The sequence below is a fragment of the Ciconia boyciana genome, chromosome 7, assembly GCF_034638445.1.
Source record: "Ciconia boyciana chromosome 7, ASM3463844v1, whole genome shotgun sequence".
Taxonomy (NCBI): domain Eukaryota; kingdom Metazoa; phylum Chordata; class Aves; order Ciconiiformes; family Ciconiidae; genus Ciconia; species Ciconia boyciana.
In genome coordinates, this window is record NC_132940.1 from 58,726,176 (window position 1) to 58,741,873 (window position 15,698).

Genomic DNA, 15,698 nt, shown 5'->3' on the forward strand with positions numbered 1-15,698 from the left:
TACAGTTTTTTTTCACAAACAACACTGGAGCAATAGAATTATTCCTGCAGCTATACAAAAGCATGGGCCAGTACAAAAAAACCTTAATGTGATACTGATGATACTGAGATAAATAGAGATATGTACATATGTATATAAAAAGCGGAGACAGAGCAATCAAGTTGACAAGGTGGCATATGATTTCCCACCACTGAAGCTAAGTAAGTTCTGATTTCAAAGGCAGATTAGGTTTTGTGGTCCAACCTTTTCCAGAACAGAACAATACAATCACTAAATCCTCTAAGAGGCCACTGAACTGACAGAGAGACTTGTTTGCAGGTGAGACAAAAATTAAAATACCATTTTGCTTAGAAAACAAGAGCTTGAGGAATGCAGCAGCTAGTGACAAGAACTAGTTTGAAGCAACTTACGCTCGCTGGAACTCTGGGATGCTGAAAATGGCTTGCATGACAGCATTGAGGTAGCAGCTATTTCCCAGGTTCTTCATGCCGGTGTATCCTGGGCCATACATGGGCTTGAGTTTCACACCAGCTTCCTGAATCACTTCCCATTCAGAGACTCTTGGTTTTATATCATTATCTCTTAGCCCATTCTCTGTCTGAAAGCAACAAGATTTTTTTTTAATCTGTTTAACTTCTGCAACAATTATGCTGCTGCTGTCATCATCACCAACTTTGTGATCTATAGTCTAGAAAAGAGCCAAACCAATAGGCAAAGGGAGGTAAATCCTGCATGTAGGGGAGACGATCAGGGTCAGAAGGCTAGCAGCTTGTTCTTCCAATATACTTCTTAGCTCTTTCCCACAGACCACTGACTCTTTGAGTGTTCCTAGTTGTGACCTCAATCCCAGCTGGGAACTTCACGTCTCTCAGGGCTGTGACCTCAAGCCTCAGCATCAAAACACCACATTTTTTTCAGGTTTCGTATTCCATTTGTAATGGCCAGGAATAGCTGCTGCTGTAGAAGCTGGTCCTAGCAAACAAACCAGATGAAAAGCTGCAGATCCAAGAACTCTTCCCTTCTTTCAAGTGGGAAAAGACAAGATTTGTGATGCTGAAGTTTCTCCCTTTTACAGCTGAGCTTTCAAGCTTGTAGGTACATAGTTTGTTCACAGCTTGTAGATACAGTCACTACAGTGTCATTTACTGCTAGCACTACACCACTTCACTAAGAATTTTTCAGACTGGTCTGAAGACCGGGGGCAAAACCTTTGCAACAGCTGAGACTAAGTTTTCAAGGTTACCGAGTAAAACAGGTTTTCCAGAAAGACCACTGGATTAAAAGAGACTTTTTATTCATGATATTGGCAAGGAAATTAGTGTACCAAAAGTATTATTAGTATCATGAAGGCTTTTGAAAATGCAGTTTAACTCTTCTCTATCATTTTAGTTATTAGTTTTCCCTCCACTTGGACAATGAAATACACTAAACCAGTATCAGGTTTGTTCATTTTTAACAGTTTTCTTGTTCAGGTTCTCAGGTAGTGATACTTGGCTATGTGCTTCAGTGAAAAAATAAAAATAAAAACACTGCCTTTATAACCATATCCCATTCAGACTTCTTGGATCATTTAAACAGAACTGGAATCAACATCCACTAAAATACAAATTACTAAAAGGACTTCTGTACTAATACAGAGCAGCAACAAGTTCAGGAACAGGACCCTTTTTGCCCCAGTCCCTTTCTAGTGTACCACACATGCTGTTTTCTAGACTTGATAGAATGTATTTTGTCATTTTATAATGTATTTATTAACAAAACCTAAACTGAAGTTTATAACTTTGCATAAAGAATCTTTCAACCACTTTTTTACTTATCCATTCCTTAGCTTATTTTTGCTTAAGATTTGTATCTGTTTACACATGCAATAGGCTTTCCTTCACTCACTGTAATTAAATATTCTAGATATTCTTCTCTAATTGAATGAGGTTTTTCCATCCTGAAGAAAATAGTACATAACACATGAGAAGTGAAACACGTAAACTAAAGACTACAAAGGAACTCTTTCGGAAGGCAGTTTTCAGATTTGATAGTAATGATTCACTCATCTCAGACCTCAGAAAATAAAACACAAACTGGTTGACTGAACTTTACAAAACTAAATACTATCATAACAGTCTGAAGGAATAACACAAATATAAGCTACATGTGCCATTCTTCTCCTGTTTCTCTCCCATCTCCAACTAAACAAACAACAAGTAAACAACAAACTAAATAAAAGACGGATTTCCTACCACTTGCATCTGCAGCATATCAATTCCAAAGTGTGCCAAATGTTTTGCTATATGCGGATCTAGAACTGGCTCCTCTTCATCAAAGGAATAAACATCTACAAAAGCAGAGAGAAACAGATGAGCTGTAGTATCAAATATTATCCCTTCTCATTGTTTACCAACATTGCATTCTCAGTACAGGACTGCCTATACAAGATGCCTTATTCATATTCTCTAAGTGTAGTTATGACCAGCAGAAAAAACGCTTAGACATCTATATAGCTCAGTAAATATCTTAAATGTTCTCAACACACTCACCTCAACTACTTTCCTCAAATGAAATCACATGCCCTTACAGTATTAAAACCTAAGAATATTTGTAGTGATCATAGTATTTCCCCCCCAAAATAAGAAATTTGTAGGGAAAACAAAGAACAGGGCATGCAAAATTCTCAGATATGTGGCCAGTCCACATTTTGAACATGGCAACAAGAGATTCTGAATTTTTGTGGAGCTACTAGATACAGGCAGACACATTAAAACTGCGAGTATATGGGGCCAACTGACTACTGCCATGGTATTCTAATTTCTAGTACAGTTTAAGGAATCCACTTATGCCCTTTTCCCACAGAAATGCAGGGAGAACTGAGAAATTCTTTATTAGAAGTAAAGAGGTGTTTATTGGATTGGACACCATTGGATTGGACTTGGAAGATTAATCTTGTGGTTAGGGAGGAAGACCAATTTCGTGACTAAGGTGTCTTGCTTCCTTCATGCCCAGAAGAGTTTCTCACAGTGACCTTGCCCCGTATGACCAGATCTAGGCTGACAGAGTAATCTTAGCCAGGAGAAGATTAAACAAACTCAGGAGAATAGAGCAGGAACCCAGATAAAGGCTGTTCACAGCACAAAATACCACTTCTGAAGGGTCCTTACCCTGCCCTCTCCTGGCAACTACAGACTCTGGCTCTGACTCAGCCCATCACCTACGTAAGGCCTTAACAAAAAGGCAGCCTCCTTGAGGTCTACTAGTACCAAACCCACACTGAAATGATAGGTTGAAGGTTAGCCAAGACCTCAGACATAATGCAACTTTTAAAATTTACCAGCTCTATGAAAAACAGTAACTCTCTCAAACCAGGGAATTGTGCTTTTGAGTCATGCTGCCAGCTGCTTGATTAGCCATCAGACCCTCTATTAACACTGGTTCTGATGACCTCTCTGGCATGCATGTGGCTGTAGCTGCCCATCTGCTGGGTTTCCACTGTGTGGTAGCAAGCGTGCCCAGAAGACACGACTATTCATCCACACACAAGAGATCACAACATTCCCATAGTCTTCTGGTGAGGTCACAGCGCAGCCAAAAGATTCTGTAAAGTTCAAACAGTTAATGGAGTGAGATTACACATCAACTGATCTTGGGTGACTACTTTCAATGTGGAATCTTTGATTTTGTTTTTCCTCAGCTCTGGCAACTGAAGAGAGCGCAGCCATCTGGGACTACTGACCCAGAGCAGCAGAAATGGAACACACGACACGTTAATCTTTGCTCAAGCCCAGCTCTTGTGTCATATACTTTAGTACTTTCTGCTGTGTAGCCAACCTGAATTTGTGGGAGAGAGACAGAATTCACTTATTTCAAAAAAACCAAAGAGGAGCAAATTAAAGAAAGAAAATGAGAGCCCCCAAACACAGGTCTGTAGTGCTGTCACACAGACTCTGGTAGATAAGGAATGTAGACAAGTCAGCAAACGTGACACACAAAAAAGCTAGTATCATTAGAGTGAGAAAGGGGAAGAAGGGAGGAATATAAGGGGGAAAAACCCAAAAACCCCAAGAAAAATCTGAGACAGACAACACAAAATATTATTAAACAGAGAATAATCATTATTACTCATATTATGGTAAGAAAAGAAAAACGACAATGCTACCTGTACTTCCTTTTCTTCCACAGCTCAAGATTTACACCTGTTCTGGCTGTGTAGACATCACTCCTTCCTACTTAAAGGATAACAGGCAATGGCAACACTGTCCCTGAAGAAACAAGTTGCACAGGATCCCCCAAAGAAGTATCTAACAATTGCTGAGATTGGCATCCACAAAGCAACTCATTCAAGTGCCTGTCAGATAGGGCTTCCCACTGCCAAACCCTCATTCGATTCCTCAAACCAGTTTCAAACACGCAACTTCACAATGACTTGAAATGACATCTAATGGCACTGTTGAGAGAGGCAGCAGGTAGCACAGTCTGCCAAGTAGTACTCAACCTGTCGAAGCAAGCAACTTTTCTGACTCTCTTGTGCATCCTGTCCAAGGTCCAAGAGTGGAAGACAGAAGTTTGGTTCAATTTCTGCCCTGATCCTAGATCTGTTTGTTGACAGAACACTACAAAATGGGGATAATGCCCCAGGAATCTTTCATAATGTATATAACACATATTCCTCAAGGAAAGACAAGGAGCTCTCCTCTGCTCCCTCTGTGTACACGTAGGGTAAGTATAAATGGAATACTGGCACCACCTCTTTCTCCTTCTTACTGGTGTGAAAAAGGAGTAAGTTAGGTCAGCAGAGGGACTAATGCTTATTACTCCTCTACCATCACCTCTTCACCTCCAGCCCAGGGAAGCAGAAACCAGACAGACTTTGCATCACAATCAGTCACAGAACCTCTTTCCTGAAGTTCATCTGTCATCCAGCCCTATTGAGAGGTTATGATTACCACTGCAATATAGATCAGAGAGAGAATAATTACTGAAGAGGAAACAAGGAGGGTTGGGGGAGGGAAGTCTTTTCTATAGGGAAACCGAGTAAACATCATCCAGCACAACAAAGGTCTGTGGAGAACAGCTGGTGCCCCTCATTCAGAGGGAAGCATGACAGCCTGTTCTTTGTTATCCCAAAGGCCACTTAAGAGGGGAAGCAGCTGATCAGTGGGAGGCAGGACAGCAGCCATAAGGAAACAAGTACTGCTGCTAAAGATGAGAAAGAAAAGAAAAGAAGAAAAAAACCACTAAAGAATATTCTGTTTATTTTGTAGATGCAGTTGAAACCTACAGCTGGGCAAATCCTAAACACCTTCCCTAATTGAGAAATTCAGACAGAAATCATCCAAGACCAGGCTCATGCAAGGAAACAATATTCCATCTGGGAGAGAAAAGAATGAATTTTGCTCAGTGTTTCTGTGGCACAGCTGGTTGAATCTGACTACAGCCTCCTTTCCCTGACACTGAATAGGACTTAAAGATGAAAAACTCTCAATTGATGTGTGTTAAAAAAAAGGGCTACTCTAAACAGCTATTTTTCATCCATATGGTCATAAGCACTAAAAGCAAAATATAATCATGCTATGTGTTCTTCTGGTTTTTATTTCTCTGTACAGCTGCAGCAAAGGATCTCTTTTGCTGCAGCAAAGGATCTCAAATCCTCACACACCATAATCATCTCCACAGCAACACTGCAGAACATCAGTCAGAGAATATGCAAACAAGGATACATCTATAGCTTTCTTCCCCTCTCAAGATCATCAGGCTTTTTACAAATTAGCATCTCTGAAAAAAATGTTACCGAAACAATAAGGAACAATAGCAGAGCTTCTAGTAAGATTAAAAAAAAACATACATGCTGATAAGAACGGACTTTTTCTAAATTTTAAAAAATCATTACCCTGTTACTGTTTCTATGTTACATAAGATTGAACCATTTGCCCTAGCAAATGTAGCAGAACTGAAAAATACTGCTTCTCCAGATTCTGCTGTTTCAAAATAATACCATTCTTCTATTATAAGCCTACTATTATACAAACTCAAAAAACTATTTACACCAAATATAAAACAGAAGAGCAGATAAAAAAAGGTAAGGGCTTTCTCCAAATGGAGTGTGTCATTCCCCCCAGCCCTGATCAAGATTCACAGACTCACAGGGTTTTCTTTCCATATCAGTGTCTCAAACATTTGCACTGAAAGCACAAACCCAATTGATAATAGATATACACTGTTAGTCTCATGCACAAGAGATACCCCCTCTCAGAACCTGCCAGGTGGCTGACCTGCTCCATCAGGAGTGATGGTTCCCAGCTTCACAGCCAGGGGATAGCCCGTCTCCTTGTAGTGCTCCATTGCATGCCCGTTCCCCCCACTGCCATCAAAGAACCACTTGCCACACAGCACCGAACCATCTGTCAGGTTTAGCCACAGATTCTCCCGCAGGTCACATTTTGAGCATTTCCAACCGCTGCAAGAGAAAACAGGAAGAAACAACAGAAATAAGTAAGGCAGGAACCAGTTCTGTATTTCCAATTATGGTAGGTCAAACCAAACACATACACTCAGCATGGAGTCATGCAAGAGAATTGTTGGCTGAGTTGCTGGCTTTAGTTCTGTTATTCTGGACTGTATTAAAGGGCCTACAATGAACAAACCTTATTACCCTCACCTGGGGGGAATTCTAACACCATTGTCTAACTGTACAAGTGTTTTGGCATGTTTAGATGCCTGCAGCTCTTCTTCCCAGGAGTCAGGGTCCTGCTTCCTGTAGGGTGATTTTGCACTGAGGAGTGCATCGCAAGCTATCGTCACCTGGAAGACAAATATATGTCAATCAAAACCTAACACAATTCAGTGACTGGACAGAACTTGGCATTCAGGCCATTGCTAACCACATACAGAATTGGATACCAGTAAGAATATTTATATACTTAAGCATGCACGTATTCTTCTAGATTGCAGTTGTTATTATTTTAGCAGGAAAGTAAGCACATGTACTATGTGAGCTTCCCTGGGACAAGCTGGCATCACAATAAGGGAAGGAATATAGGAGGCAAAAGGAAATCCAAGAAACAAAGACAAAGCAGACTCTTAAAAATTACTGACTCTCTATTATAGCTGCTTAACAAAGATATTTATGTAAAAACAAGCACCACACATAAGAAAACAAAGCACCATCTTGATAAAAACTGAAGCAGGAGACAATTCTTATCACCACCTGCACACACTCACTCACCAGCGCTGGTAACTCCTCTATATTGGGTAATGAGATTTCATAGTGATCAGGAAATATAACAAGTTTTGCTTCATCTTCATATTCAAAGTCATCACTGTTGAGATCACCATTTGTCTCTAGATCTGGAAAACAAGATGGGGAATGTTAGGAGATTGTCCCAAGATCAAGGTTCCTAAATTGTGGCAGGGGTACCACTATGAAGCATTGCTTGCCTGGCATCAGCCTGCAAGTTGACACTGTCAGTAGCTTCTTCTGGCTAGAAATCCTGATCTAAACTGAAATCTGACCATCCTACAAGAGGATGTTCTGAGGAGCAAAATTTCTATCTTAATCTGATCCCCAGTCACAGTCGATTTGGCGCCTTTCCAAGCAGTGCACTGTTACAGACATCACATTCTAGGAAGCAGCTAACAAAATTCTGCTAATTTTGGACAAAATCAGGATGTAATACTGCTGTGCCTTTTACCCAGGATCTTGAAACACTATAGAATGTGGAGGCCAGGTCACACTACCCATGCCCAAATTGCAGAGCGGGAACAATGCACCTCTGTTTCAGACCCCCATATTTTCCAGATCACAGACCTGGCTGAAACATGCTACAGCTCTCATCCATCTTGAACCTATGGCCTTCTCCCACGAAGATGCCCATGGCTGGAAGTATTCCCGCATCTCATCCATAGTCTCAAATAGCTACAGCAAGTACAGTTATACCAGCATTATCCCTCTCTTGCTAACCTCACTCTGTAACCAGTGTAACTATCTCTTTAAAAAGCACTTATTAACTAATAAAGCTTTCCTTTGAAGATCGAGCCTTCCATAGTGTGTGTGTACACTCTTATTCCAGTGTAAGGATTACTTTTTTTGCTTAAATATGAGCCTTGATCAAGCAACATCAGCTAAAATGCTTGTCCAGAAATAAGTGGACTCAGAGAGAAGCCAGGAGGGTATATAAGTAACTAAATGGCTACTGTTTATATCTCTGGCTTCATCAAAAACATAATTATCCCATAGTGACAAGACTGAGTTAAAATCTTGCTCAGTTCTTTCCAGGACAACTCGGAAAGTTAAGACCAAACATGTGCATGTTGTGTCAGACATTTCACAAGATTCAACTGCAAGAATAGCCTGGGCAAGGATGGGATCTTCTGGATCCTTCTCCCATCTGGAAATGCTGGATCTACTGTATTCTGAGATACCAGACAGCTACTGACAGAATAAGGTTCAACCAAGAAGATGCATTAACAGTAGCTAAAGCTGGCTCTTATTTTCACTCCAAGTACATACATACGCTTAATGAGTCACTGAATACTAAACGAGCATTGGCAGCAACCCCTGCACCCTGGGAATGCCTGAAATCTCAAATGTATATCTGGGAGAGAGGTAAGGATGACAGAGGCCAGATTCAGAAAACTAAGCTCTCTATTTACCCAGTGGGCAGTAACAGCCTGAACATCCTAAGTGATAAAACAAGTATCAAAAGATATTTTAAACTGAGCTGGAAAGACCACCTCTTGAGTGGAACATCATCCAGTTTCCATTCAATTCTTGTCTCACCTGCTGCACCAGCCAGTCCTGAGGGGTGACAACACCCACTGTCAGTGACTTCCAGCAGCATGACCTCTTTCTCAGAAGCAACCAACAAAAGCCCCTTCTCATCAGCTGAATATAGACACAAAAGCAAGAACTTTTTCTTATACTGAAAGCATGACATTTATAAAGAAAATATTAATTCATTACTAATTCCCCAAATCACACTATTTTCATAACGATCCCTTCCCTTACTGCAGCATAATAGAGATAACCAGCAATCTCACTTTACTCTGGGCTTTTTTCCCAGCGTGTATTACAATCCTGTGTTTTGATAAAGGACTGAATCTCAACAGATGCAATCTGCAACAGTAAGCTCTTTTGCTCTATGAAGCAAAGAAACTGAGTATCTCTAGGCTGATGATACATATGGCAACGCATCACAGAGAATTTTCACTTAATGCTCAGAAATTTGATGGTGGCCAGCATAGCAAAACCAAAAGTACTGACCATCTCCTAAATATGACAGGTTCCTCAGAGGATAAAAACTCAGTGTATGTTCAGACAGGTTTAAAGGCAGCAAACGCCTCTTTCAGGGCCTGCAGTCACACACTTCGGTCAGCCACCAGAGGGAACCTGAGAACAGCTCACATCAGCCGCTGTTATCTGTAGACATGTGTGTATACCTGCTGGTATTTTCATTTCCTTATGATACCAACATTAAGTTCATAGTATTTACAATCTGCTATATAAAACCAGCAATGATACGGTTGCCTGAGTTCAAAATTCAGACATACGCTTCAGCTCATCTCACAAGCCAGATAGCAACAGCCAGATAGTAGCGACTTTACTGCTACTGACCTGACCTGCATTTGAACTAGTGATCCAGGGATGAAAGACTGAGTATCCTATTAGCAATCATCCGCTGACATCTAAGGACTTCACACACTTCGGAGCATCAGCCTTTTGTGTGCAATGGGTAAGAAAGGAAAGTTCCTTTTTACCTTCTCAGGCTTCATACCATTCATGTTACCAGAAAAGCAGAAAATGATGTCCTGTCAGCATGGCATTCTAGATGTCTGACACGCTGATATGGCAGCATCACACTTCTTATTTTAAAGAAAGATACACACAGCTTCATAACAGTTCCAGGAAAAAAACATGAGGATTTAACTGGCAATTCCACTTTTGAAGGCGACCATGTAAAGCTGGTACACTTCCACTCCACACACCTACTCGCTCTGAATAGGAACTAAAAGGACCGCCAGTGCTTTTTGGCAACTATCACTCTGAAGACAGTTTGTCAGGGTTCAGATCCAGTATGTAAGAGTGGGAAGGACTTCTTAAGGTCACTGACTGTAATCCTTTGATACAGCAGATGACCATATAAACTAATCCCTTTTGTTGACTGTCAGACAGGCCCCTTAACGATGTCCAGTTGAAAACCCCCAAATCACTACTCATATTTTTAAATCTTGGCTTGTATGCGCTGAGAGCCATAGTGGCTAAGTTCGGTAAGAAGTTCTACCTGCATTATATTTTCTGTGCCTGTGCAAGGGCCAATACGGCTAAGAAAGCATGAGCATAGATATAATAAAAACAGATGACTATTACTTTACAAGGCAATGGAGCCCACACTAAATGAGGGCAGAGGCTGACCCCATAGCCACTGGGCATCATGTACAGTCTGCAGGCAGTTTTGAACTTGGATTTTAAAATTAGTGCAGAATTTGAGAGAGGAACAAGAGTAACTACAGGAAAGAGGAGCAAGGGGAAATCTACTTGCAAATAGAGCATATTTGATTAAAAATTACTGTAACAATAAAGGCACTGAAAAATACGAACTTTCAAGCGCTATACTTCATCCAAAGCTGTTTCTTGGACAAGGATGTTCTTCCAAGATGCACTGTGAGTAGAAGAATCTGAGCAAAAAAGGGTTTACTCAGTTCTAAGACTGAGCCACAAGACAACTAACCAGTGTGTAATCTTTTTAAAGACCTGACGGCTTGGTGGTGAATGTCCACATGACAATGTTCCCCTTCTAGTGGACTAACAGCTTTATGGTGCCTCCTCAGAGCCCCAGTTAAACACTGTGGTCACTAAAACAAAGCGTCCGTAGGTCTTAAGTGTTGTGTTGGGAGGTCAGGACAACAGGCAAACCAAAAAAACAGACACGTTAAAACAGAGGCTCGACTGATGCTGTCATTTTGGGCAAGCGGTCAGTAGAGTAAATTTACTCCAGCTCACAGGCATCACTTTAGTGACGGTGAGAAATGCATTGCTGCTGAACTGACTGAAAACAGCAGCTGGAAATGGAAGACAGAGTACTGTAAACCAAGCCACCAGAGGGGAAGAAAAGGAGTGGACGTGCCCAGATCAGATTTAGACAAGTTACCAACTGACTGCACTAATAATAGTGGCATAAGGAGACTCCAGGCAGGACCCCCAAACAGGATTTCCTGTGCATATGGATGCATCTGTGTGTGTATGAAAGGGAATACAAATGTGAAAATTGAATAAGGATGTTGACTAGTGAGCCTACAACTAATTTTGAAACCCTGGAAAGACATCTTAGGAATCTGGGCTCTCATGGAAAGCAATGGACAAATTTGTATTGACTTGGAAGTGGAGGACTGAGTCTTCAAATCAAATAATTTCTTCCTGAAGCCTCTAAATAACAATGAATTGCAGCAGCAGCACTTTGCAAACTATAAGCTATTCAGTTCATTTGTCTTCAGGCACATCTCAAACACTGACCTCATCAGATGAACTATAAAAAAGAAATCTAAAAACAAAAAACAAACAAACAAAAGATTCACTTTGCAGTCATAACGGTCTCCTTGTGGCAAAAGGAAAAGCAAAACTTTCTACTAGGATCATTTGGATCATTCATACCTGTAAAATAACATTCAAATTGCTTGGTACATGTCCAAAGCATTCATATGCTGTTCTTATTGCTAGATCTAGACCTCACCCCTTGGACTTCTGGCATAGTCATGTGTTAAACAAGCAAAGCTAAATCACCAAAATTCAAATTCTTAACTATTTTGCTAGCAGCATTAGCCTTTGTTAATCAAGCCTAATTTCCACAGTTCTAACTAAACCAGCAAACTATTAAGGGTATCTGCTCACCGTTCTAGACTCAGCTCATGCTTAGATGGCAAAGCCAGAAAGCAACAGGTTCACTCATGGTCTACTCAGTTCCACTGCTACTGCTGGGAAGCATGCACAACTTTACTGGGCTAAAATTTAAAAATATTGTCAGGAAACATTCAAATCCTCCTAAATCACACCTCCTTTTCCATTCATAGATATATAGTCTATATGTGCTTACTTACATAAATATAAGCTTAAACCACTCAAACCACTCGTGGTGAAAGTCCTCTTCAGAAGCTTACCAAACAAAAACATCCTTACTGAAAACAGGGTTCTGCTACTGGTTGCTAGGAGAGCTTAGTGGAGCTGTTGTCAAATCCAGTACGGCCACACTTATGAATGGTCTTTATACTTGGAAACAGTAGCCATAAGTGCATTCACTGCCATAGGCAGGCATGTGCCATCCAGGAAAAGCTCAGCAAGTTTACTTGTTCTCTCAGACTCTAAGTGGAAGTTTTCTCTTCTTTTCCGAGGCCTTCTCTGAGATCAGCTGTGTGTCATGGATGCTGCTCCTCACTGACACTCCTCACCAGCAATTACCATCCTCACAGATCTGCTGACAGAGCTGTTCATTTGAGTACTTCAAAACACTTTTAATTGATGGTCTAAGTTAGCCCTGACTTTGCTCAAAACAGAGCTCACACAACTTGCTGCACTGGCAGATACTGCTATGGTAACTGATCTGGAAGCGGACATCTGTCTATGGACAAGTTTTATGACAGCCACTCTGCCAGTTCTGTTTAGCCTACAGTGCAGGCTCTGGCATGGACCAACAGATGCCCAGGAAGAAGGTACTAGAACAAGGCAAAAATGCGGTGATTCCCCTGTCAGTGTATGCCTCCTAGCTTCCATGTATCTGTCTGGGGTTTTTTGTTTGTTGGGGGGTGGGGGTGTTTGTCTGTTTGGTTTTGGAGAGACACAGAGGGAGATACTGCATGCAGCTATGGTTTCGCTATTCGAAAGAGAGGTTCACTTCTAAACCAAAATAGAGAACAAAATATAAAATGTTGCTCTACTCCTGATGTTCCACTTATTCTTTCAATGCTGCTGACAACTGAGCTGACATTTTCAAAGAACCACTCACACCATCCCTCTCGGAACTACCTTTCTGAACAGTAACAGCTAATTTAGACCACATCACTGTGCACACGCTGTTAAAGCACTTCTCTTGTCGTCTTTGCATTTTTCAACATTTACTTCATCTATTGTGTAGTTACTCAGTAACATATTAAAAATCACTTTTAGAGTTAATCTCTTAGATAATGTTAAATCAACCAGCAAACTCTATTTCCTCATTTTTCAATCGTTTCCAGACCATTTACAATCACATTAATTCTTCATAATTAGAACATTATGAAGGACTCTGCTGATAACTCCTGGGAGTAACAGGTCCAGGGGGACTCTGCTGGTAACTTTCTACTGTAAGAACTGGGCCTCCAATCCCTTCAATACAAGGATATTCCCTCTTATTCTACTACCCCTTTTGACCAGGATCTTGTAAGGAAGATCACAGTACATCCTGTTAATTCAATTGCTCTTATTCACATAGTCACTGAATATGTAGGGGGACTACTACACATAGTCCCAGAATATTCTGGCAGACCCAGAGCCATTACTTCACTTTGGAAAATCCACAGTGGTTCTTTTTTGTTCTGTCATATTTATACAACTTTCTATCAATTCTGCTCCATTATTTTCCTTCCAGATGGGCTCATATGAAAATTAAATTTAGTGATGATACTTTTCCTGGTCCCATCATGTCTTTTTTTCCCCAAAACTGGTTTCACATTTACCATCCTGTTGCTGATTTAAAAAACAGGTTGCATAGCAAAGACAACAGTGCAGCTGTTTCTTATCTGAGAGCCTTTTGAAGTCACGGGGAGCTATCATCTTGTCCCATCAATTAATTTATTTCCATTTTACAGGCTGGATCTAAAACTTCTTTGTGCGATAACCACACATATTGACAAGCACAAAGTATCTTCAAACTTGCTAGCCTAGATAACAATGCAGTGAGGATACTACTCCATGCATTGTGATCCAGTCTGCTTTAAATATCACCCCAAATATCCCCTGGAAGCTTCCACACTCTGAGCTGAAGTTACCATATCCACACTGCCTAGCAACATCTCAACAATCCAGATTAAAGGCAGTTCATACATTTCAATGCACAATGTTATTATGCTTCCTGATTACATAGAACACTCACAGCCAACACCGTCCAGCCTTCTCCAAAAGAAAACCAAAACAAAACAAGCCCAAAACCCAATGCACGTGCATGCACGCACACACACCTTGCTATGGATCCTTCAATGTTTAGGGAAAGATAAAGCTTCCAGTTGACTGACCCAACCAGTCTGTGTTTCTGTTGCATTTGCTGGATAGCAGCAGCACCAGAAAGTAATCAGTGAGCATCCAAAAGATGTTTTCCTAATACTAAGGAGATTGAAAAGGGTTTAGTATCTTTAATAGCTGTACATCAAAGAGGATTATAAGAAGCAATGTAACAAATGCCCAAGCTGGATTGACTTTGCACACAAAGCTTAAATCTCTGGGCCTTCAGGGAATTATTCAAAGACACCTAGAAACACAGTGATGTTAAAGTTACCCATTGATCATTGTCTATTCTTGTCTGACAGGGTAAGCCCTAAATGGCAGGCTACATATATATGGCTGATAATAGCCAGTTTGGTGCAAACCTCTACCATAGGTGCCCAAGGTCACAATGAGAAAGACAGAACTAAAACAACCTGGGTAAGATGACAAGTCCAGCAGCTCCAAACAAATGAGGAAGATGTTGGATTAACAGATAAGACGCCAAATTTTGCTAACCACCTCTGCTGCTGTCACATGCAAAATTATCAGGTCAGCTGAACTCTGTGCTTTCCTTTCCTCAGCTATGAACAAGGACAGGAATAACTCTTTGTTCTTTTCTTTAGGCAGGGCCAAAAACCAATAAAATCTGCTGAGCCAAAGAAGTGGATACAAAGCATTTGGATGCAGGGAAGTACCATCTCAAGGATGAGAGCAGCAAGTTGATACCGTTTTACTCCCAGTCAGCAAAGGCTGCAAAGAAGACTGCAGTAAAACAACAGACCAGATGAGATACATTTTCAAAAGTGCATTAGATTCCAGAAGCGCTGGATTAAATGGTGATAGTTCTGTTATCCACCCCAGTGAAAGCGCACCACCTTCAGAAGTTCACTAGTACCAGAACATTTGGAACTCGTGCACCAGATCTGCTCAGTGGGAACAAAACGCTCATGTGCAAGGATGGAATTTGAGGACTCCAACATGGCACATCAGAGATACTATACCATGTACACTGTGTGCTGACATACCACAATGACAGGAGCCTCAAAAGGTATGCTGTAAATCAGCAAGAATAAAATTTGACTGTGCTTTTGTACTTCTTGTACTCACATTGCTAACACTGTACAACCATTGCTGCATTGCAGACAACTTGGTTTCTAAACCAATTATTTTACAAGCATCCAGTGACAAACATTATTTTCAATGTAAACTGACAGTTAATGGCATTTAGACCAGCATCTGTGACTTAACAGTTTCTTCCTACAAAAGAAGTTTAATTTCTTTATGACTCATCTTAAGACTTTTTTTTCTCTCTAAGCCCTCCTTGCAAAACTTACTCCAGACATTAACAGCAACAATTTAATCGATCACAATCTGCAAAGGCCTCTTAGGGACACATTCCACAGATCAAAGCAATTCCAAAGGGAGGCCATGCTATTGTTTCCCCTTTGCCATAAGAGATGGCAATTGTAAAGAAAACATTTAACCTCTT

General features: G+C 40.8%; 1 protein-coding gene across 1 annotated transcript in view; it reads right to left on the reverse strand.

Annotated features, from left to right (window-relative positions):
* Positions 1-15,698, reverse strand: part of USP13 (ubiquitin specific peptidase 13) — a 54,618-nt gene that overhangs the window by 22,164 nt on the left and 16,756 nt on the right. Inside the window, exons 4-8 of the mRNA XM_072867117.1 lie at positions 7,211-7,332; positions 6,644-6,786; positions 6,258-6,442; positions 2,235-2,329; positions 411-598 (exon numbers count right to left, since the gene is read on the reverse strand). Coding sequence (XP_072723218.1) covers positions 411-598; positions 2,235-2,329; positions 6,258-6,442; positions 6,644-6,786; positions 7,211-7,332 — 733 coding nt within the window. The remainder of the gene's footprint in view (positions 1-410; positions 599-2,234; positions 2,330-6,257; positions 6,443-6,643; positions 6,787-7,210; positions 7,333-15,698) is intronic.